Source organism: Nerophis ophidion, linkage group LG06, assembly GCF_033978795.1.
Source record: "Nerophis ophidion isolate RoL-2023_Sa linkage group LG06, RoL_Noph_v1.0, whole genome shotgun sequence".
NCBI lineage: Eukaryota > Metazoa > Chordata > Actinopteri > Syngnathiformes > Syngnathidae > Nerophis > Nerophis ophidion.
In genome coordinates, this window is record NC_084616.1 from 74674141 (window position 1) to 74699914 (window position 25774).

Below are 25774 nucleotides of genomic sequence, written 5' to 3' on the forward strand. Positions count from 1 at the left end.
ACAGAACTAAATGTCCAAAAAAACTAAACATAGCATGTCCAAAACAAAACATGAACCATAGGCGTGACATGTTTTTGGCATATCACAGTGAGGCAGTTGACTTGGAAACTGTAAAGCTTATACATCCATCCATTTTCAACCATTTGTCCCTTTTGGGGTCGCAGGGGAGTGCTTAAGCCTATCTATACATCAATCAGTCAATCAATGTTTACTTATATAGCCCTAAATCACTAGTGTCTCAAAGGGCTGCACAAACCACTATGACATCCTCGGTAGGCCCACATAAGGGCAAGGAAAACTCACACCCAGTGGGACGTCGGTGACAATGATGACTATGAGAACCTTGGAGAGGAGGAAAGCAATGGATGTCGAGCGGGTCTAACATGATACTGTGAAAGTTCAATCCATAATGGATCCAACACAGTCGCGAGAGTCCAGTCCAAAGCGGATCCAACACAGCAGCGAGAGTCCCGTCCACAGCGGAACCAGCAGGAAACCATCCCAAGAGGAGGCGGATCAGCAGCGCAGAGATGTCCCCAGCCGATACACAGGCAAGCAGTACATGGCCACCGGATCGGACCGGACCCCCTCCACAAGGGAGAGTGGGACATAGGAGAAAAAGAAAAGAAACGGCAGATCAACTGGTCTAAAAAGGGAGTCTATTTAAAGGCTTTATATTATTGGTTATTAAATGACCACCAAGACCGAAACATTATTACCTCAAATGTGTTAATGCAGTGGTTCTTAACCTGGGTTCGATCGAACCTTAGGGGTTCGGTGAGCCGGTCTCGGGGGTTTGGTGGAGTCAAGACACAGCCGACTCATCGTGTAAATTAAAACTTCTCCCTATCGGTGTATTATGGACACCCCCAAAATAATGTTCCCTCTAATTTTCCAGACTCCCTTTTTAGACCAGTTGATCTGCCGTTTCTTTTCTTTTCCTTCTATGTCCCACTCTCCCTTGTGGAGGGGGTCCGGTCCGATCCGGTGGCCATGTACTGCTCGCCTGTGTATCGGCTGGGGACGTATCTGCGCTGCTGATCCGCCTCCGCTTGGGATGGTTTCCTGCTGGCTCCGCTGTGAACGGGACTCTCGCTGCTGTGTTGGATCCGCTTTGGACTGGACTCTCGCGACTGTGTTGGATCCATTATGGATTGAACTTTCACAGTATCATGTTAGACCCGCTCGACATCCATTGCTTTCCTCCTCTCCAAGGTTCTCATAGTCATCATTGTCACCGACGTCCCACTGGGTGTGAGTTTTCCCTTGCCCTTATGTGGGCCTACCGAGGATGTCGTAGTGGTTTGTGCAGCCCTTTGAGACACTAGTGATTTAGGGCTATATAAGTAAACATTGATTGATATGTTTAAGCAAACGCAAAAACTCCTCGAGCATTCAGTGGAGCACATGTGAGCGACGTAAAGACGTGGACGTCCACTGTGGCCACACCAGCAACACACCTGTTCCAAACCTGACTAAAAAGCAAGTTAAATGTTTTATTATTAGAATCAAATGCCAGCAGTCATTTCCATGGGATTATTTTCTAATATAAGTGTTTTGGCCCACTTATAATGACAATAACAAAAAATATTGTTTGAATCAATCAATGTTTAATCAGTCAATCATTTTTTATTTATATAGCCCTAAATCACAAGTGTCTCAAAGGGCTGCACAAGCCACAACGCCCACTTAGGGGCAAGGAAAAACTCACCCCAGTGGTACGTCGGTGGCAATGACTAAGAGAAACCTTGGAGAGGACCGCATTTGTGGGAAACCCACCCAGGGGAGACCGAAAGCAATGGATGTCGATGAGATTGTGAAAGTCCAGTCCATAGTAGATCCAATATGGTGGCGAGATTCCTGTCCATAGTGGAGCCAGCAGGAAAGCATCCCAAGCGGAGACGGGTCAGCAGCACAGAGATGTCCCCAACCGATGCACAGGCGAGCGGTCCATCCTGGGTCCCGACTCTAGACAGCCAGCACAAACGCGGTCTTCTCCAAGGTTTCTCATAGTCATTGTCACCGACGTCCCACTGGGGTGAGTTTTTCCTTGCCCTTATGTGGGCTCTGTACTGCGGATGTCGTTGTGGCATGTGCTCCACTGAATGCCCAAGGAGTTTTTGCGTTTGCTCAAACATATGGAAAATTAGAGGGAACATTGGTTTGGGGGTGTCCATAATACACCGATAGGGAAAAGTTTTAATTCACACGATGAGTCGGCTGTGTCTTGACTCCACCAAACCCCTGAGACCGGCTCACCGAACCCCTAGGGTTGGATCGAACCCAGGTTAAGAACCACTGTTCTAGAGTGTTTGATAATCACATCACTCCAAATGTATAGGCCAGGGGGCGGCAACCCAAAATGTTGAAAAAGCCATACTGGACCAAAAATACAAAAACAAATCTGTCTAGAGCCGCAAAAAATTAAAAGCCATATTACATACAGATAGTGTGTCATGAGGTATAAATTGAATTATGAGGACTTAAAGGAAACTAAATGAGCTCAAATATAGCTACAAATGGGGTATTGTAATGCAATATGTACATACAACGCTAACATTTGACAACCAAACAATAAAACAAGGTGACTCTGTAAAGAATCTGGGTATTATCTTCGACCCAACTCTCTCCTTTGAGGCACACATTAAAAGCGTTACTAAAACGGCCTTCTTTCATCTCCGTAATATCGCTAAAATTCGCTCCATTCTGTCCACTAAAGACGCTGAGATCATTATCCATGCGTTTGTTACGTCTCGTCTCGACTACTGTAACGTATTATTTTCGGGTCTCCCCATGTCTAGCATTAAAAGATTACAGTTGGTACAAAATGCGGCTGCTAGACTTTTGACAAGAACAAAAAAATTTGATCACATTACGCCTGTACTGGCTCACCCAAAAAAAGTCTGCGGGCTATAGAGCTTTTTCATTTCAGGCTCCAGTACTCTGGAATGCCCTCCCGGTAAAAGTTTGAGATGCCACCACAGTAGAAGCATTTAAGTCTCACCTTAAAACTCATTTGTATACTCTAGCCTTTAAATAGACTCCCTTTTTAGACCAGTTGATCTGCCGTTTCTTTTCTTTTTCTCCTATGTCCCACTCTCCCTTGTGGAGGGGGTCCGGTCCGATCCGGTGGCCATGTACTGCTTGCCTGTGTATCGGCTGGGGACATCTCTGCGCTGCTGATCCGCCTCCGCTTGGGATGGTTTCCTGCTGGCTCCGCTGTGAACGGGACTCTCGCTGCTGTGTTGGATCCGCTTTGGACGGGACTCTCGCGACTGTGTTGGATCCATTATGGATTGAACTTTCACAGTATCATGTTAGACCCGCTCGACATCCATTGCTTTCCTCCTCTCCAAGGTTCTCATAGTCATCATTGTCACCGACGTCCCACTGGGTGTGAGTTTTCCTTGCCCTTATGTGGGCCTACCGAGGATGTCGTAGTGGTTTGTGCAGCCCTTTGAGACACTAGTGATTTAGGGCTATATAAGTAAACATTGATTGATTGATTGATTGATACAGCTAGCCTAAATAGCATGTTAGCATCGATTAGCTTCCAGTCATGCAGTAACCAAATGTGTCTGATTAGCACACTCCACATAAGTCAATAACATCAACAAAACTCCCCTTTGTGCTTTCATGCGCAACATTATAAGTTTGGTGGACAAAATGAGACGGAAAAAGAAGCGGCATAAATCACGTCTTAGAAAGTCGGAGAAAGTTATACATGTAAACAAACTAGGGTGAGTTCAAGGAACGCCAAAATGAGTAGGACAAAACGGCGCTTGCCAAATACTCGAATCAGTGACGCATGTTTAATATAAACCATGGGTGTCAAACTCTGGCCCGCGGGCCAAATTTGGCCCGCCGTGTAATTTCATTTGGCCCTCGAGGCAATATCCAAATTAACATTAGTGTTGGCCCGCCGGTACTATACCGGCATTCACCGCTAATACTCATACTTGCCAACTCTTCCGATTTTCCTGGTGGACTCCCGCATTTCAGTGCCCCTCCCGAAAATCTCCCGGAGTAACCATTCTTCCGATTTCCACCCGGACAACATTATTGGGGGCGTGCTTTCACTGCCTTTAACACCTCCTACAACCTGTCGTCACGTCCGCTTTTCCTCCTTACAATAAGCGTGCCAGCCCCCCTAACCCCGCCCACCTGAGCCCCGACATTAATGAACGAGCATCCAAGAAAAGATGGCAGGTATCTGGCTTGGGCACATCAGATTAGATCAGTGTGTCGCAAACTGAGCAGTAAAAAGGCCCGAATGGTTGATTTGTTTATTGTTATTTTATTTTTTAATTTATTAGCCTGTGAAAAAAGTTCATGTTGATATCCACCTCAGAAGGCTGCAAATAGAAAAGAGACATTACATTTTCATTTGTTATTTTATTTAATATACTATTGATGTTTTTTCGTTTAGTTTTTTGAAAGTTGATTTTGCACTACTAAGTTGTATAAGCGTTGCTTGTTCCACATTCAGTGTTAAAGCAAATCAGTGTAGCAAACTGAGCAATAATTAACGTTTTATTCATGGACTTTCTCTTGCTACTCCAAGGCTTTAATGTTTGATTCATTCATTATTGTTATTTTCTTTTCAAATGTATAATAACCCGTGGAAAAAGTTGATTTTGATATTTACCTCAGAAGGCTGCAAATAGAAAAGAGGCATTCAATTTTTATTTAAGATTTATTTGACATGCCATTGATATTTTTGCGTGGCGCAGTGGGAGAGTGGCCGTGCGCAACCCGAGGGTCACTGGTTCAAATCCCACCTAGTACCAACCTCGTCATGTCCGTTGTGTCCTGAGCAAGACACTTCACCCTTGCTCCTGATGGGTGCTGGTTGGCGCCTTGCATGGCAGCTCCCTCCATCAGTGTGTGAATCTGTGTGTGAATGGGTAAATGTGGAAGTAGTGTCAAAGCGCTTTGAGTACCTTGAAGGTAGAAAAGCGCTATAAAAGTACAACCCATTTATCATTATTATTTGAAACTGGATTTTGCATGTCATTATAAAGTTATATAACCCTTTCTTGTTCAATATTCAATGCAAAACTTGTTTGGGTCCCTATTAAAAGGTTCATTTGTTCAACCTTGGCCCGCGGCTTTGTTCCGTTTAAAATTTTGGCCCACTCTGTATTTGAGTTTGACACCCCTGATATAAACAGTGTGCTTTATATCAATTAGGGAGGTTTTTGTCATCTTTGTCCTCCTACAGAAACCAAATTAAAACAAAAAATATGTTTTTTTCCTCCTCATAGTTTCCATTTTTTTTGTATTTTAGAAAAATCTCTAGAGAGCCACTAGGGTGGCGCTAAAGAGCCGCGGATTGCCGACCCCTGGTATAGACTATAAAGTTCACAAAAATAAAGAGGGATCCTAGTGGGCCAGGCCAATCTTTCCTTATCTCTAAATTTAAACCAGTGTTCTGGGCTTCAGTACAGTGTTGATCTCCTGAAGGCATAATTGTATTTCACAATTCCTTGAGAGAAAAAAAAAATGCCTGGTTCGGCTTTATGTATGTCATGTGTGCCTCCCTTGGGTGAAGCCAGGTTTACAGCTATGTTGTTATTATGCTGTTTGTTACTTATGTATGTTATGTTGCAGCTATTTAAAATAGTTTTGTCATTTTGTTCTGGCCTAAAATAAATTGGGCATTTGAAACATATGGAGACCACATGGCTTTGCAAAGTTCAGTGATGCAAATGCATGTCAAGTTGATCAACAGATTGTATTATTCTCCAGTGCAATAACAGTACTGAAATGACTAAAAGGGCATTAATGGGGGCTTTAAAAAGACAAGAAGAAAAAAATAAGTAACTAAATAGTTACTTTTCACGGTAACGCATTTCTTTTAAGTGTAAGTAACCGAGTTAGGAACTGAGTTACTTTTGAAAGAAAGTAACGAGTAACTAGTTACTAACCCAACACTGTGTGACCTGACTTCACTCATCATTCACTTTTATAGACGTACTGGAACATTTGTTCTTTTCATATTTCTCAGGTGTCTTCATTTCCGAGGACCGAAAACCTCTTAAAAAATGAGATGCAAATGAGTATCTCGTGTGTGGGTGTTTCGAAATCCCTCATCCATATTCAAACGCAGCCGCAACAGCCGCTTTTTACCCATTTAAAGTGATAAACTGACACAATGATGGAAATGGGTTCATGCGGTTCATTCTGGGATGCCACTTATCCTCGTTAGAGAGGAAAAGTGTTTCCCGTTAAACATTTCTAAACCACATTTGATCTCATGAAAACGCTCCGTAATGACGGCTGACGTCAACTCGAAAACTAAAAAAAAACCCGAACGTGTTAACCATAACAAAGAAATACACCCGTTTCATTCCATTGCCTATTGCATGTTTTGCTACTAATTCCAGGGTCAAAACAATCAAACAACATCCCACTAATAAAATGCATGACAACCTGATTAAAACAAGCATAATCTCTCGCGCTGATCCCTTTTAATTGCCGTCACTGTCCTGGCCTAATCTGCTAAATGCTATCTGATTACAAGGACATGGCAGGAAGTAGTACTTATTACATTACCTGAGCAGAAGACGTGTCACTTTATTACGCTCACAATGGAGAATGCTATGTTAGAATACCGACCCGCGACATGCTCCACCTTCAACATTGAACTGGGGCGCCATTCGTCCAAAATGCTGTTGCGTGTATCTGCAGTCCTATGCTTCATAGACTTCAAAAAGGCATTTGACTCGATACACAGAGGCACGATGGTGAAGATCTTGAAGGCATACAGTATTCCTCCGAACCTACTCCGAGCAATAGAGTCCATGTACGCAGGAACAAGGGCCAGGGTGGTGACCCCAGATGGCAACAACCAGGAGTTCGACATCCTGGCTGGAGTTATACAAGGAGATACACTAGCCCCTTCCTCTCCATCATAGTCCTTGATCATGCGCTCAGGAAGGCAATCAATGGGCGAGAGCAGGAACTTGACTTCACACTGACACCAAGGAAGTCGAGTTTACAACCGGCAGTGGTCCTGACGGACCTTGACTATGCGGATGACATCAGTCTGCTCTCCAACAACGTGGAACAAGCACAAGAACTACTACACAGGGTAGAGCTAGAGTGCTTAGGCTAAATGCCAAGAAAAATGAGGTCAAGACCTACAATGTTCCACCAGAACGTCAACCTCTGATAACAGCAGGAGGCACTGTGCTGAAAGAAGTTGAGGACTTCAAATACCTGGGCGCATGGGTCAACTCAACTGACCAAGATCTAAAAGTGAGGAAGGAAATCCAACCTCTACTACCAAATCAAACTTCTTCTACGCGACAGTTGAGTCCGTTCTCCCCTACGGCAGTGAATGCTGGACCCTGAAGCTAACCCTGGAGAAGTCACTGGATAGATTCTACACCAGGATGCTGCGTGCAGTACTTAACATCAACAAGAGTGTGCACGTAACCAACAGAATCCTCTACAAGGGAATACCAAGGGTGAACGAGAAGATTGCTGTAGGAGAATGAGACTAGCAGGACACTGCCAAAGGCATCAGGAACTGCCAGCCAGCAAAGTGGTGCTGTGGGAACCAACACATGGGCATCGGTCAAGAGGAAATCCCACACAAATATATGTGGACATACTCCAGAAGGATGCAGGAGCTCAGAGTACCAAGGAACTGGCCAAATGTATGGAGAATCGGGATGACTGGAAGCAACGATGGAAGGCTCATCTGAGGACGACCGAGAGAGAGCCAATCAACTGTAGCCCCCACCCCTTTCGTCGGATACTTTCGATCAAAAAGGATGAGAATCATATTATTGTGTCCTGGGCATCCGGCAGTGGAGGCTCCTCTATGGGGTTTTGGGGCACTAGGAGGTTAACCCCCTTACTACTGTTACCCCAGGCCTAGTACCTGACTGCCCCCTTAGCCAGGGATACGGTGAAGACCTCAACGGCGGAGCAGGCGGAAGATGGTAGATTTAAGAACTACCTCAACGGCTGCGCTAGCGGAAGAAAGCTGCAGCAGGAATAGGGTCCCCCATCGTCCTGGACTCCATGCCACTGGACCCTGACCCGATTCTGTCAAGGATCGTGTGGTGACTGTCCGTGCACCAGTCTCCCCACGTTAAACAAAGTCATGCACAGGCATCCTCCATAAAGGGATACCCCCCTACCAGGAGGATTGTCATACTCGTTCGAGTGACCGTAGATGATGATGATGACTAGGTGTGGCGAAATTATTCTCTGTATTTGACCCATCACCCTTTATAACCTTCTGGGAGGTGAGGAGAGCAGTGGGCAGCAGCAGTCGCCGCGCCCTGGAATCATTTTTTGCAATTTAACCCCCAATTCCAACCCTTGATGCTGAGTGCCAAGCAGGGAGAGAATGGGTCCCATTTCTATATTCTTTGGTATGACTCGGCCAGGGTTTGAACTCACAACCTACCGATCTCTGGGCGGTGCAGTTATCAATCACGGTTTCTGGAAAATTTTAATCTTATACTAATCGTCGGAAGTTTTCCTGCGGTTATCATCAATACCGTTTATCGCGACATCCCTAGTTAGAGCCGGCTGACTCTACAACTGGACGTGACCTCCCGTGGGTTTCAGTCAGTGCCAAAAAAGTACCGAATTCAGTGCCTTTCCTTAGTAGAGTGGTACTCCATTCTAATTGGTATCACCAACTGCTGGCCTATTACAGCGTTTTCAATCGCGTTGTTGGTCCAAGTCACATGTTTGGACAAGTTTTTACTAAACAACCATTAGAGCGACTAAAATACAAGACAGACAGAAGCGCTACGTACCTCGGTGAGGTGTGGGTTAGGGTTGAACCCACACTGGTTGCACACGGTGGCCTTACACTGGGTGCAGATGTTGTAGTTGGGCACAGCTGGTGGGTTGGAGAGCTCCGTGCTGGTGCACACCGGACACAGTTTGCTCCTTGGCATGGGCGCGATTTGTGGCACCGAGTACGGAGAAGTGGGGGTCATTCCGCGGTCCGGCGACACAGAGGGGGAGCGGCCTGTTCTGGAGCCGCCTGAACTGTTGAAGTCGACTTGGAGGTTTCGACGGGAGGCGTGTTGCCCGGGACTCTGCCCAGTATGGGTTCCCATGTTGGATTCGGGCAGTCCATGACTCATCCCGTGGCCAGAGCTCTGACCCGTGCCGGAGACCTGACTTGACTGCATGTGGCGGGGGGAGGTCGGGGTGTCATGGGCGGCCAGACGATAGGGCTCGCCGCTTCGAGTTCCTATTCCTCCTCCTGTGGGCATTCCTCCTCTGCCTCCCATTCCTACTCCCATGCCACCTCCCATTCCCCCTCCTATTCCGCCTCCCATGTTGCCGCCCATCCCGCCACCCATGCCTCCGATGGTTCCAATCCCTCCTTGCTGCATGCCAAGCTTGGGGCTACCCATCTGACCCATTGGAGCCCTGGGAGAGAAGAACAAATGGAAAGAGAAAATAATCAGTAACACACTTAAGTTGCGTGGTTAGAACTTTTAGCAGAAATTCAATCATACACCAGATATATTTGGATTATAGGCACAATCTTATTAAACCTGCAGTGCAAAATGAAAAGCAAACCAAATCTGTCATTACGACCTGACTAGAAATTTGATGACTTCCTTTTCTTGTCAACTACCCGAAAAGGAGCGTAAGAAAAATATCACAAGTACCGTATTTCCTTGAATTGCCACCGGGTATATAGTATGCGCCTGCCTAGAATTACTGCCGGGTCAAACTCGTTTTGCAAAATATTATTTTTATTAGCGCATGTCTAGAATTTCCGCCGGGTCGAACTCGTTTCGCCAAATAATTAGCATATGCCTAGAATTTCCACCGGGTCAAACTCGTCACGTCACGAGGGACACTTCACCTGTCATCATTGTCAAAATGGAGGAGTCTGATTTCAATCATTTGAAATTGCATAAAGGGAAGAAGAGTAAGAGCTATTCAGTAGGATTTAAGGTCCAAGCTATTGAATATGCTAAAAAGAACAGTAAGCAGCTAGGTTTTATTAATATACCGTAGCTGCGTGTGTCAAATATGAGTCATTAAATGACTCCCGCCTCCTGGTGGTAGAGGGCGCTAGTGATCCTTCTTGCGACTACTCGGCTGCAGAAGAAGTGACAACAAGCAGCAAGAGTTTATTTTTTCCTCTCGCTTGCACTTTTAACATGGAGGATTACATATCTAAAATAAAAGTTTTCTAAACTGGACTTTCAATCGAAGCAGGAGGTAATAAAGGAAGATCTCCATCGAGACGGAGATACTTTTAAAACTGAAGAAAGATAAGGAAGACTTGTATAAAGAAGTTATTGATGCTTTTGATCAGAAGGAGCTGCGCATGGACTTCATTTATAAGTAAAGGTAAGGCCATAATAACGTTTTTTTTAATTAAATGTGCTTTTCATGATGGTATCCTTACATCACACTCAAATTTATAAGCGCAGGCCTAAATTTACCCCATGCCTTTGGTAAGGCCCGGAGTGAGAAGAGGTTTTAAAATAATTTGAGCCCCGGCGGCAATTCAATGAAATACGGTATAGTCACAATGTTATTAAACCTGCAGTGCAAAATGAAAAGCAAACCAAATTCGTCATTACCACCTGGCTATAAATGTGATGACTTCTCTTTCTTGTCAACTACATGCAAAAGGAGCGTAGAAAATATATCACAAGTAGTCAAAAGAGCCCTTGTTATGATTTCTGTAACTCTCTGAGATAAAGTGATTCATTTACCAACGTATTGGACGAGTAAACAATTAAGAGTCGTCAATGTTTCTTAGTCAGCCGCATTATCTCCTTACCAGCAGACAGACACACACAGCATTAAAAATAATTAGTACGGGATGCTGATGAAAGCTGAGAAAGGAGCTCAAAACATCCACGGGCCTCCAGTGATTAAAGTCGAGCATAAAAACAACACAAGAAGCTTTGTAAAATTTTTGCAAATACTACAAAAAAAAATCAATTGAAATGAAAATTAAATAATCCATGTCTAAAAATCTTCTTTAATTATATATAAATGTATAGATAAACCCCCTAGTGTGTGAATGTGAGTGTGAATGTTGTCTGTCTATCTGTGTTGGCCCTGTGATGAGGTGGCGACTTGTCCAGGGTGTACACCGCCTTCCGCCCAAATGCAGCTGAGATAGGCTCCAGCAACCTCCGCAACAGTGAACGGGACAAGCAGTAGAAAATGGATGGAGGGATGGCATAGAAAAAACTCCCAATCAAAATATATTTAATCACTTTTTTATTGCTAGCATTATTATATATCTATCATAGCACATCTAGCACTAACACCTCTTTCATGTGTGCACTATTTTTTTTACATTTATTTAATATAAATTATAAATATAAATTAACTGTGTCTAATATATATATATATATGTATATATATATATATATATACATATATATATATATATATATATATATATACATATATATATATATATATATATATATATATATAATTATATGTATATATATATATATATATATATATATATACATATATTAGGGCTGTGAATCTTTTGGGTGTCCCATGATTCGATTCAATATCGATTCTTGGGGTCACGATTCGACTCAAAATCAATTTTTTTTTTTTTCAATTCAACACGATTCTCGAATCAAAACCGATTTTTTCCCGATTTAAAAGGATTCTGTATTCATTCAATACATAGATTTCAGCAGGATCTACCCCAGTCTGCTGACATGCTAGCAGAGTAGTAGATTTAAAAAAAAAAAAGATTTTATAATTGTAAAGGACAATGTTTTATCAACTGATTGCAATAATGTACATTTTTTTAACTATTAAATGAACCAAAAATATGACTTATTTTATCTTTGTGAAAACATTGGACACAGTGTGTTGTCAAGCTTATGAGATGTGATGCAAGTGTAAGCCACTGTGACACTATTGTTATTTTTTATTATTTTTATAAATGTCTAATGATAATGTCAATGAGGGATTTTTAATCACTGCTACGCTGAAATTATAACTAATATTGATACTGTTGTTGATAATATTCATTTTTGGTTAGTTCTGTGTCGTGTTTGTGTCTCCTCTCAAGTGCTCTGTTTATTGCAGTTCTGAGTGTTGCTGGGTCAGGTTCGGTTTTGGAATTGGATTGCATTGTTATGGTATTGCTGTGTAGTGGTTTGTTGAAGTGATTAAAAAAAAAATATATATATATATATATATATATGTATATATATATATATATATATTTAAAACAATTAAAAATATATATATCTAACAATTAAAAAAAAAATTTGAATCGATTCTGAATCGCACAACGTGAGAATAGCGATTCGTATTCGATTTGATTTTTACCCACACCCCTAATATACAGATATATATATATATATATATATATATATATATATATATATATATATATATATATATATGTCTTGATTGGATTAACCAGAGAATAGTGCTCGATACCGTGGTAAAGCGCAATATGTAGGTGTGCGAAAAATCACAAGACTACTTCATCTCTACAGAACCGTTTCATGAGGGGTTCCCTCAATCATCAGGAGATTTTAATGGAAGTATTCACATACAATGGTTTATATAGGGCATAGAGTGGGTGGGTACAGGCAGGCGTAGGGCGTAGCCAATCACCTACGCCTGCCTGTACCCACCCACTCTATGCCCTATATAAACCATTGTATGTGAATGCTTCCATTAAAATCTCCTGATGATTGAGGGAACCCCTCATGAAACAGTTCTGTAGAGATGAAGTAGTCTTGTGATTTTTCCCACACATACATATATATATATATATACACATATATATATACATATATATATATATATATATATATATATATATATATATATATATATATATATATATATATATATATATATATATATACATTTTCTACTGCTTAGTCCCTTTGGGGTTGCGGGGGGCGCTGGTGCCTATCTCAGCTACGATCGTGCGGAAGGCAGCGTACACCCTGGACAAGTCACCACCTTATTGCAAGGCCAACACAGATAGACAGACAACATTCACACTCACATTCACACACTAGGGACCCTTTAGTGTTGCCAATCAAGCTATCCCCAGGTGCATGTCTTTAGAAATGGGAGGAAGCCGGACTACCCGGAGGGAACCCACGCAGTCACGGGGAGAACATGCAAACTCCACACAGAAAGATCCCAAGCCCGGGATTGAACCCTTACTACTCAGGACCTTCGTATTGTGATATATATATATATATATATATATATATATATATATATATATATATATATATATATACATTTGTGTTGCTAGCATTATTGTCTATCACCTAGCTATGTTTGTGAGGTGTGGTAGAGCTGAACTCACTGTTACTGAAAACTGTGATATTGCAAATAAGATAATGATTATCACTTTTCACTGAACTACACGTAAAACAGAGAAGTTGTGATTCATTCCACTATTCATTCCCGTCACAAAGTGTGCTTGAACCTGACGGCAAGCTCCAATCACAATAGTCACTGTTATGATTTGTTGCTCTGCAGTCGGGTTTGACCGAAATGTGAAAGGTGAGGTGCCGTTTGAAATACGGCAAACGAGATGAAATGTCATTGATCAAAATGGGAATCACCGACTTGATGCCGTGTCCAAAGAACAAATGGGAAATGTTGATTTATTGAGCAAATCCTTTCCGTCGCCGACATAACATAAAAGAGAAGCGACGGCATCATTGCAGCTGTGACGCACGTTTGTGTGCAGGCAGTCGTCATGATGATGATGATGATGATGATGATGATGATGATGATGAAGCTCCACTGATTCATCCGGCGCAGTGGTGGAAGAAAACTAAATAAGAGGCTTAAACTGCCACAGGAGCTGATGATGGAAGGGAAGTACAATGAAGGAAGATGCACTCTGCTGAAAAGTACAGCCTGAGGAGAGCCGTCCAATAACAGAAAAATACGGAGTAGGCGGCTGTGAGGTCAAAGTGCACGCTGCCAGCTTTGTCTGTGTTTTCTGCCGTATTAAAAGCGGGGGAAAAAAACGGAAATGAGTGAGATGTTTATCTGCTTTGGCCGAGCTGCTGCAGCCCTTCAATTGATCTTTTCCATCTCACTCTGCTGCATCAGCTGATTTTTACTTGGGCCTCACAGCCCAGGAGGAAATAATCCATGACTTTTGGCCTGTGATGTAAATCTCACACTGGTTTTACATGTCAGTGGAACGGTTTTTATACCATCTAATCCAGTGTTTTTCCAACCGTGGGAGATTATCTAATTTCACCTATTTGGGCTAAAAATAGTTTTTGCAAACCAGTAATTATATAGTCTGCAAATCAATCAATCATCAATCAATGTTTACTTATATAGCCCTAAATCACTAGTGTCTCAAAGGGCTGCACAAACCACCACGACATCCTCGGTAGGACAACTCACACCCAGTGGGACATTGGTGACAATAATGACCCAGTGGGACGTCGGTGACAATGATGACTATGAGAACCTTAGAGAGGAGGAAAGCAATGGATGTCGAGCGGGTCTAACATGATACTGTGAAAGTTCAATCCACAATGGATACAACACAGTCGCGAGAGTCCAGTCCAAAGAGGATCCAAGACACAGCAGCGAGAGTCCCGTTCACAGCGGAGCCAGCAGGAAACCATGTGTTGTTGTTGAGCAGGGGTCACCAACGCGGTGCCCGCGGGCACCAGGTAGCCTGAAGGATCAGATGGGTCGCCCGCTGGCCTGTTCTAAAAATAGCTCAAATAGCAGCACTTACCAGTGAGCTGCCTCTATTTTTTAAATTTTGCTAAATTGGCCCTAGTGGTTGAATGTGAGTGTGAATGTTGTCTGTCTACCCCGCCTTCCGCCCGATTGTAGCTGAGATAGGCGCCAGCGCCCCCCGCGACCCCAAAGAGGGAATAAGCGGTAGAAAATGGATGGATGGATGGATGTTTACAAACCCCGTTTCCATATGAGTTGGAAAACTGTGTTAGATGTAAATATAAACTGAATACAATGATATGCAAATCCTTTTCAAGCCATATTCAGTTGAATGCACTACAAAGACAAGATATTTGATGTTCAAACTCCTAAACTTTATTTTTTTTTTTGCAAATAATAATTAACTTAGTATTTCATGGTTGCAACACGTGCCAAAGTAGTTGGGAAAGGGCATGTTCATCACTGTGTTACATCACCTTTTCTTTTAACGACACTCAATAAACGTTTGGGAACTGAGGAAACTAATTGTTGAAGCTTTGAAAGTGGAATTCTTTCCCATTCTTGTTTTATGTAGAGCTTCAGTGGTTCAACAGTCCGGGGTCTCCGCTGTCGTATTTTACGCTTCATAATGCGCCACACATTTTCGATGGGAGACAGGTCTGGACTGCAGGCGGGCCAGGAAAGTACTCGCACTCTTTTTTTACGAAGCCATGCTATTGTAACTCGTGGCTCGGCATTGTCTTGCTGAAATAAGCAGGGGCGTCCATGATAACGTTGCTTGAATGACAACATATGTTGCTCCAAAACCTGTATGGACCTTTCAGCATTAATGGTGCCTTCACATATGTGTAAGTTACCCATGCCTCGGGCACTAATACACCCCCATACCATCACAGATGCTAGCTTTTGAACTTGGGCCTATAACAATCCGGATGGTTATTTTCCTCTTTGTTCCGGAGAACACCACGTCCACAGTTTTCAAATATAATTTGAAATGTGGACTTGTCAGACCACAGAACACTTTTCCACTTTGCATCAGTCCATCTTAACTGATCTCGGGCCCAGCCAAGCCGGCGGCATTCCTTGGTGTTGTTGTTGATAAATGGGTTTTGCTTTGCTTAGCAGAGTTTTAACTTGTACTTACAGATGTAGCAACCAACTGTAGTTACTGACACTGGTTTTGTGAAGTGTTCCTGAGCCCATGTGGTGATATCCTTTACACACGGATGTCGCTTTTTGATGCAGTACCGCCTGAGGGATCAAAGGTCCGTAATATCATCGCTTACGTGCAGTGATTTCTCCAGATTCTCTGAACCTTTTCAAGATTTTACAGACCGTAGATGGTAAAATCAGTAAATTCCTTGCAATAGCTCGTTGAGAAATGTTGTTCTAAAACTGTTCGACAATTTGCTTACAAATTGGTGACACTCGCCCCATACTTGTTTGTGAATTACTTAGCATTTCATGGAAGCTGCTTTTATACCCAATCATGGCACCCACCTGTTCCCAATTAGTCTGCACACCTGTGGGATGTTCCAAATAAGTGTTTGATGAGCATTCCTCAACTTTATCAGTATTTATTGCCACCTTTCCCAACTTCTTTGTCACGTGTTGCTGGCATCAAATTCTAAAGTGAATGATTATTTGCAACAACAAAAAAATGTGTATCAGTTTGAACATCAAATATGTTGTCTTTGTAGCATATTCAACTGGATATGGCTTGAAAATGATTTGCAAAATACAATATTCTGTTTATATTTACAATTTCCCAACTCATATGGAAACAGGGTTTGTATTTACTAGCAAGCTGGTCTCGCTTTGCTCGATATGTTTAATTCTAAGAGAGACAAAACTCAAATAGAAATTGAAAATCCAAGAAAATATTTTAAGGACTTGGTCTTCACTTGTTTAAATAAATTCATTTATTTTTTAACTTTGCTTCTTATTATTTTCAGAAAGACAATTTTAGACAAAAAATACAACCTTATAAATGATTTTAGTATTTTTAAACACATATACCTTTTTACATTTTAAATTCCTTCCAATTCTTTCCTGACAATTTAAATCAATTTTCAAGTATTTTTTTTATTGTGAAGAATAATAAATACATTTTTATTTAATTATTCATTTTAGCTTCTGTTTTTTCGACAAAGAATATTTGTGAAATATTTCTTCAAACTTATTATGATTAAAATTAAAAATATATATATACTGGCAAATCTAGAAAATCTGTAGAATCAAATTTAAATCTAATTTCAAAGTGGATTTCAACCCATTTAAAACATGTCATCTTAATCAGGAAAAATTACTAATGATGTTCCATAAATTATTTTTTTAATTTTTTAAAAAGATTTGAAATAGCTAGTTTTTCTCTTAATTTTTTTGGGTTGAATTTTTAATTTTAAAGAGTCGAAGTTAAAGATACACTATGTTTAAAAATTCTATTTTAATGTTTTTTTGTGTTTTCTCCTCTTTTAAACCGTTCAATTAAGTGTTTTTTTTTCATCATTTATTCTCCACAAAAAACCTTCCGTAAAAAGGAAAAAAATGTATGACGGAACTACAGACAGAAATACCCATTTTTTTTAATATATATAGATTTATTTATTAAAGATACATTGAGCAAATTGGATATTTCTGGCAATTTATTTAAGTGTGTATCAAACTGGTAGCCCTTCGCATTAATCAGTACCCAAGAATTAGCTCTTGGCTTCAAAAAGGTTGGTGACCCCTGTTGTTGAGTGTCGGCAGCGTAACCGTGTAATACTCTTCCATATCAGTAGGTGGCAGCCGGTAGCCAATTGCTTTGTAGATGTCGGAAACATTGTGCAGGTAAAAAGGTGTCTGATGCTTAAACCAAAAATAAACTAAAGGTGAGTGCTCCTAAGAAAATGCATTGAAGCTTAGTGGAGGCTATGCAGAACGAGACTAAAACTGAACTGTCTACAAAGTAAACAAAAACAGAATGCTGGACGACAGCAAAGACTTACTGGGGAGCAAAAACTGCTTCCACAAAGTACATCCGAACATAACATGACAATCAACAATGTCCACACAAAGAAGGATAAAAACATCTGAAATATTCTTGATTGCTAAAACAAAGTTGATGCGGGAAATATCATTTAAAGGAAGACTGCTACAGGAGAATACCAAATAAAAGAGAAAAAGCCACCAAAATAAAAGCGCAAAACGAGAAGTAAAACACTACACACAGGAAAACGGCTAAAAACGATGTGACAGGTGGTGACGGTACACCTACTTTGAGACAAGAGCTACATTGATGCATGCTTGGTTATAGTTTAAAGCAGGCCCTGGGAAATTATCTTGACTCGGGGGCCACATTTAGAGAAAGAAATGTGTCTGGGGGCCGGTATATCTATTTTTAGGAACACTAATACAAAACTTCAAAATAATGTCTGATTGAATGCTAAAAACGTTATGACACCCCGCCTTAAAAAACGTAATGGAATTTAAATGTTTTTCTATGAAGGATAAAACACTGAATATTGACAAAATATGAACGTCACACCCCCTTTCGATCGACATTTTTTAAAATCAAGTAAAACGCAACAAAAATGCAACAAACAGTGAAATATGAACGCGAAGGGTACAAAATAAACCCACCTACAATCTGATATATCTGATATATCACTAAGCTTTAGAACTTTGTTGTGAAAATCTCCTTCCGCGTCTGTGGAAACGCTTCCAGCCCACACTGCTTGGTGCCTCGTCTGAGCTGCTGTGACGTAGTTTACCATTGTAACTAATTAGATGACCATAGTAACTAATTAGATGACCATAGTAACTCATTAGATGACCATAGTAACTAATTAGATTACCATAATAACTGGTATATCATTCATAAGCGTAGATTCCAACCATTGAAAGACTTAGAAAACATGAGTGCACATCATAAAGGCAACTACACTTTCCATCTTAAAAATCTAAAAAAAAAAAATTGGGAATGTCCGGCGGGCCAGATTGAAAAGCTTAACGGGCTGCATGTGGCCCCCGGGCCTAAATTTGCCCAGGTCTCGTTTAAAGTCATATCCAACAATTGCGACAACGACTTTTTACTGTCAACCGAGTTTCGTCTTTTTAATGATTTCTGCTGGTTGTGTGCCTCCGGATTTATTCAACGCAAAAAAAAAGGTTGAAAAACACTGATCAGTTATTGAGTCAGTTTAGCTGATAGTGGGTCCATGACCATGACTTGTGTTTTGTTTGATCGGCCGTTTTACTGCCTTGTTACAGACACTGTTTGCAAGCGATTAAGGAATGTAAATAAACATTTACAGAATATTTATGAGTAAATAACTAATTTCACAACGTATATATCAATCATCAATCAATCAATGTTTACTTACAAACCCCGTTTCCATATGAGTTGGGAAATTGTGTTAGATGTAAATATAAACAGAATACAATGATTTGCAAATCATTTTCAACCCAAATTCAGTTGAATGCTACAAAGACAACATATTTGATGTTTAAACTGATCAAACAATTTTTTTCTGCAAATAATCATTAACTTTAGAATTTGATGCCAGCAACACGTGCCACAAAAGTTGGGAAAGGTGGCAATAAATACTGATAAAGTTGGGGAATGCTCATCAAAGACTTATTTAGAACATCCCACAGGTGTGCAGGCTAATTGGGAACAGGTGGGTGCCATGATTGGGTAGAAAAACAGCTTCCCAAAAAATGCTCAGTCTTTCACAAGAAAGGATGGGGCGAGGTACACCCCTTTGTCCACAACTGCGTGAGCAAATAGTCAAACAGTTTAAGAACAACGTTTCTCAAAGTGCAATTGCAAGAAATTTAGCGATTTCAACATCTACGGTCCATAATATCATCAAAATGTTCAGAGAATCTGGAGAAATCACTCCATGTAAGCGGCATGGCCGGAAACCAACATTGAATTACCGTAAAGTTCGATCCCTTAGACGGCACTGTATCAAAAACCGACATCAATCTCTAAAGGATATCACCACATGGGCACAGGAACACTTCAGAAAACCACTCTCACTAAATACAGTTCGTTGCTCCATCTGTAAGTGCAAGTTAAAGCTCTACCATGCAAACCGAAAGCCATTTATCAACAACATCCAGAAAAGCCACCAGCTTCTCTGGGCCCGAAATCATCTAAGATGGACTGATGCAAAGATGACAATTGTTCATTGGTCTGACGGGTCCACATTTCAAATTGTTTTTGGAAATATTCGACATCGTGTCATCCAGATCAAAGAGGAAGCGACCCATCCAGACTGTTATGGACACAAAGTTCAAAAGCCAACATCTGTGATGGTATGGGGGTGCATTAGTGCCCAAGGCATTGGTAACTTACACATCTGTGAAGGCACCAGTAATGCTGAAAGGTACATACAGGTTTTGGAACAACATATGCTGCCATCCAAGCTCCGTCTTTTTCATGGACGCCCCTGCTTATTTCAGCAAGACAATGCCAAGCCACATTCAGCACGTGTTACAAAAGCGTGGCTTTGTAAAAAAAAAAGAGTGCGGGTACTTTCCTGGCCCGCCTTGCTGAAGCCTATCTCAGCTGCATTCGGGCGGAAGGCGGGGTGCACCCTGGACAAGTCGCCAGCTCATCTCAGGGCCAAAACAGATGGACAGACAATATTGAATAGGTCAATAATTCATCATAATATTGATTTTAATTCATTATTTTTGAGCAATGATAGTTTAAAAAAATCCCAATAAAATGTTTGGGTTATTCATGGAATTATTTAAAAATAAATATATATTTTTTAATCATTGCATTCAGAATACAGTACGCCTGACATATTCATGTGTACATTCTGATGAGTACTAACTACGAGCGTGGCCAGTTCACCACGTCACGAGTCTCACGCAGTCGCATACAGAGAGCATTCGCGCCAAATGTCTGCAGGCAGACAAATATGCTCCCACTTGGCAAACACTGGTGAAGAGTGTCAGTCACACGGGGAGGTGTGTGATGCTAATCAAATCCAGCGCCCCCTCCACAGGAAAAGGTGGCGCCTGCGCTTCATCTGGAGGGAAATACGTGGCGATAGACACCACTTTGTCACATGAAAATGCATTTGGAGGCTTTCAAGTGCCCTGTACCCGAACACCAGGGTCGGAAAATTGCGATCCGGGTTGATATTTTTGCGATACGGACTAAAATCTATAATGTGATATATTTCATTTTTAAGAGCAGACTTAAGACAATCCATCCAGCCATCCATCCATTTTCTACCGCTTGTCCCTTATTGGGGGTGCGGGGGATGCTGAAGCCTATCTTAGCTGCATTCGGGCGGAAGGCGGCGTACACCCTGGACAAGTCGAGGCTTAAGACCCACCTTTTTGATTTGGCGTTTACCTGATATTTGTCATTTTTATTTAAAGGGGAACATTATCAGCAGACTTATGTGAGCGTCAATATATACCTTGATGTTGCAGAAAAAAGACTGTATGTTTTTTTAACCGATTTCCGAAATCTAAATGGGTGAATTTTGGCAAACTAAACGCCTTTCTATTATTCGCTCTCAAACACATTACAAACATTAAGTCAAACCAGCTCTGTTATTTTCCATTTTTTCGATTAGCACGGCATGCTAATCGATGCTATTAGGCTAGCTGTATATACATATTGCATCGTTATGCCTAATTTGTAGCAATATTTGCATTTAGCCTCTCCCTCCACCCATATTTAAAGCCAAACAAACACTTATCAATCGACGGATTCATGTTACACTAGTGTCAAAAGATCCGAAAGTCCCTCGTCCGCACATTTTACCGGCGATGCTACGACAGACATGGCACGGAGATGTATGGATACCCTGCGACACTCAAAGCAGATGCATTTCCAACGATAAAGTCAACGAAATCACAAAGGTGAGTTTTGTTGATGTTATTGAATTTTGTGCTAATCAGTCATATTTGGTCGCGGCATGACTGCCAGCTAATCGATGCTAACATGCTATTTAGGCTAGCTGTATGTACATTTGTAGCTATATTTGCATCCAGCCTTTCACTCCACCCACATTTAATGCCAAACAAACATTTACCAATCAACGGATTTAAGTTGCTCCTGCACATTTTACCGGCGATGCTACGACAGACATGGCACAGAGATGTATGGATACCCTGCGACACTCAGTCGTTGGTTAGAAGGCGATCTTTTCGCTCAATAGCTTCAGTTTCTTCTTCAATTTCGTTTTCGCTACCTGCCTCCATACTCCAACCATCCGTTTCAATACATGCGTAATCTGTTGAATCGCTTAAGCCGCTAAAATCCGAGTCTGAATCCGAGCTAATGTCGCTATATCTTGCTGTCCGCCATGTTGGCATCACTAAATGACTTCACAGGATTTAAAGATAGCGAAAATTACGCACTTTAAAACCTTTTTTCGGGATATTCCATGATGGGTAAAATTTGGAAAAAAAAATTGAAAAATAAAATAAGCCACTGGGAACTGATTTTTATTGGTTTTAACCCTTCTGAAATTTTGATAATATTCCCCTTTAAGTTTTTATCCTAATAGTTTTGCAAGATTTTATTTAGTTCTATTTTTTTATTATTTATATACTGTATTTTCTTTCTATTATTTATATTTTTAATTTTTTTTCCAATTATTGATCTTCGTATGAAAAAAAATAAAAAAATAAATAAGAAATAAAAATTATGGCCCTAGTGTGTGAATGTGAGTGTGAATGTTGTCTGTCTATCTGTGTTGACCCTGTGATGAAGTGGTGACTTGTCCAGGGTGTACCCCGCCTTCCGCCCAAATGCAGCTGAGATAGGGACAAGCGGTAGAAAATGGATTGATAGATGGATGTCCGTATTTCTTACTTGTATTTTATTCTTTATCTCTACACATGTGTGGAGGGGGACGTGGTCTGCGGTCCTGCTGCGAAACGGGGTGTGCCAGGACGATTGCTAAAAAAGCAGGAGACTTTGTTTACGAAAATAAAACAGTTTTGTAACTCTGAACCACGCTCTGTGGTCCGAGGAACCCCCTGGAGGACGACCTCCACAATATGGTTCTTACGAGATCAGCGACAGGTGCGTAGATGGCCCACCTGGGCCTGGTTATCTAATCACCTGTCGCTCTGTTAAAAGGCAGCAGCCAGGGCGGAGAGAGGGTGGGAGCTGGAGCAAGAGCAAGAGCGAGCCAGAGAGAGACACCAAACAATTGCTAAAAAAAGCAGGAGACCGGGCTTTGTGGTCCGAGGAACCCCCTGGAGGACTACCTCCAAAACATGGTTCTTACTATTTTACAAGTTTTATGATTTTTATTGTCCCCTCAGGGGCCCTGCTTGTGGGGGCGCTTTTGTTTCAGCGTCCTGGTGGCCATGGTCTGATGACCCCCTGGTGCAGATGGCTCCTGTGATAGTGTTTACTCACATGTCTCCTCTGTACTCACCCACGCAATAATTTGTCACATAGTTGCGTATGTGTGCATGTTGTGTGTTTGTGTTTGGTATTTGTGTCCGTGCGTACGTATGTACCCTGGTAGGGTTGCAAAAATCCAGGAATGTCCAAAGTTGGAAACTTTCCATGGGAATATTTTGGAATTAATGGGAAATTAATTGGAATAAACATTGAATGCAACATGCTAGATCTTGCAGCTTGATTATTAACTAAAACAACCTGATTTCATGCTAATTCAGTAGCATTTCAACCCTTTACTGTGCATTCCTCCATCACATGTGCAGGGCATTCTTCTATCCAATGTACAGATAATTCCCAGCATGCTTCACACTACAGCAGGGCTATTGAGGCCACACTTACCTGACTTCATCCAGTCAGGTAAGTGTTGATGATATTACTGGGGTCAATATATTTGATCTACGGTATTTAAGTTTAATATTGATGTTATTGCTTGTTACTGTAAGACTGTAGACTAGTCCAGCAGACTGCCACTCAAGCTAGCTGTTCCTGTAATTGTTAAATTAGACTGACCATACGTCCTCTTTCCCCCGGACATGTGGTCTTTTGAGGGGCTGTCCGGGTTGTCCGGGCGGGGTTTCTTAAATGCCTCAAATGTCTGGCCTTTTGAGTCAGGGTTGCGTGTATTTTCAATGTACGCCCAGGGTTAAAAAAGGGTTAAAATACAAAACAAATTGTGAAGGTGTGCGCAAGCAGCAACATTTGTGAGGGCAGGGCAGAGACAGAGCGAGCGAGAGAGCGGGGTAGTGGATTGATTGTTAATCAAGGCATACTTGGTCTAGTGCAGGGGTGCCCACACTTTTTCTGCAGGCGAGCTACTTTTCAATTGACCAACTCGAGGGGATCTACCTCATTTATATATATCATTTATATCTATTTATTTATGAAAGAGACATTTTTGTAAACAAGTTAAATGTGTTTAATGATAATACAAGCATGTGTAACACATATAGATGTCTTTCTTTCACAAAGACAAGAATATAAGTTGGTGTATTACCTGATTCTGATGACTTGCATTGATTGGAACCAGACAGTAATGATGATAACGCCCACATTTTCAAATGGAGGAGAAAAAAAGTTGTCCTTTCTGTACGATACCACATGAAAGTGGTTGGTTTTTGGCATCTAATTCATCCAGCTTCCATACACTTTACAAGAAAAACATTGGCGGCAAATTCCGTAGCTTGCTTGATTGACATTCACGGCACCCGAGGGTCTTGTGAGATGACGCTGGCTGCTGCCAGTTCATTATTATGAAAAAATGACAGAGAGGAAGGCGAGAAACACTTTTTATTTCAACAGACTTTCGCGCCGTCCCTTCCGTCAAAACTCTAAAGGCCGACTGCACATTTCCTATCTTCACAATAAAAGCCCTGCTTCATGCTGCCTGCGCTAACAAAATAAGAGTCTGGGAAAGCTGGCGTGCACAAGTGATGTGCACGCCAGCTTTCTGAGGGATCGCTTGTGCACGCCAGTTTTCCGAGACTCTGTATTTAGTTAGCGCAGGCAGCATGAAGCAGGGCTTTTATTGTGAAGATAGGAAATGTGCAGTCGGCCTTTAGAGTTTTGACGGAAGGTACGGCGCGAGAGTCTGTTGAAATAAAAAGTGTTTCTCGCCTTCCTCTCGGTCATATTTTCATAATAATGATCTTGCAGCAGCCAGCGTCATCTCACAAGACCCTCCGGTACCGTGAATGTCATTTAAGTGACGTCTTGGTGAAGATTGATGATCACTCATTTTTAGGTCTATTTTTTTTAAAAGCCTGGCTGGAGATGGACTGACACACCCCCCGCGGTCGACTGGTAGCTCGCGATCGACGTAATGGGCACCCCTGCTCTAGTGTATGCGTACATTTATCATTTGTTTTCAAAACGCTTCCAAAAAAGTGGGACCCTAAAAATGTACTGTGGGACCCCATTTTCATGACTTGATGGGGTCCCTGGGACCCCATTTTGAAAATTCCTAGCGCCAACACTGCTGTCAACAGAGGAGAAAAAAATGCTTTATTTAAATAGATATACTATTTATAAAGCAAGTTCAAGTATCATTGGCAAATTTTCACCTAGTCCCGGCCTTGGCACGCATATATGTGTCCTCTTTTTGGGATTTCAGAATATGGTCAGCCTAGCGCAGGGGTCACCAACCTTTTTGAAACCAAGAGCTACTTCTTGGGTACTGATTAATGCGAAGGGCTACCAGTTTGATACACACTTAAATAAATTGCCAGAAATAGCCAATTGGCTCACTTTACCTTAAATAAATAAATCTATGTATATATATATTTAAAAAATGGGTATTCCTGTCTATCATTCCATCGTACATTATTTTTCCATTTGCGGAAGGTTTTTTTCTAAAGAATAAATGATGAAAAAAAACCTTAATTGAACCTTTTAAAAGAGGAGAAAACAGAAGAAAAAAATAAAATAAAATTTTGAAACATAGTTTATCTTCAATTTCGACTCTTTAAAATTCAAAATTCAACTGAAAAAAAGAAGAAAAAAACTAGCCAATTCGAATCTTTTTGAAAAAATATAAAAATAATTTATGGAACATCATTAGTAATTTTTCCTGATTAAGATTAATTTTAGAATTTTGATGACATGTTTTAAATAGGTTAAAATCCAATCTGCATTTTGTTAGAATAT

The 25774-nt window shown here is 41.2% G+C and overlaps 1 protein-coding gene across 5 annotated transcripts in view; it reads right to left on the reverse strand.

The window, feature by feature from the left end:
• Positions 1-25774, reverse strand: part of bsna (bassoon presynaptic cytomatrix protein a) — a 295215-nt gene that overhangs the window by 232879 nt on the left and 36562 nt on the right. For all 5 annotated transcript variants that reach the window (XM_061904831.1, XM_061904832.1, XM_061904835.1 and 2 more), the window contains exon 2: positions 8787-9414. In XM_061904831.1, the coding sequence (XP_061760815.1) occupies positions 8787-9414 (628 nt within the window). The remainder of the gene's footprint in view (positions 1-8786; positions 9415-25774) is intronic.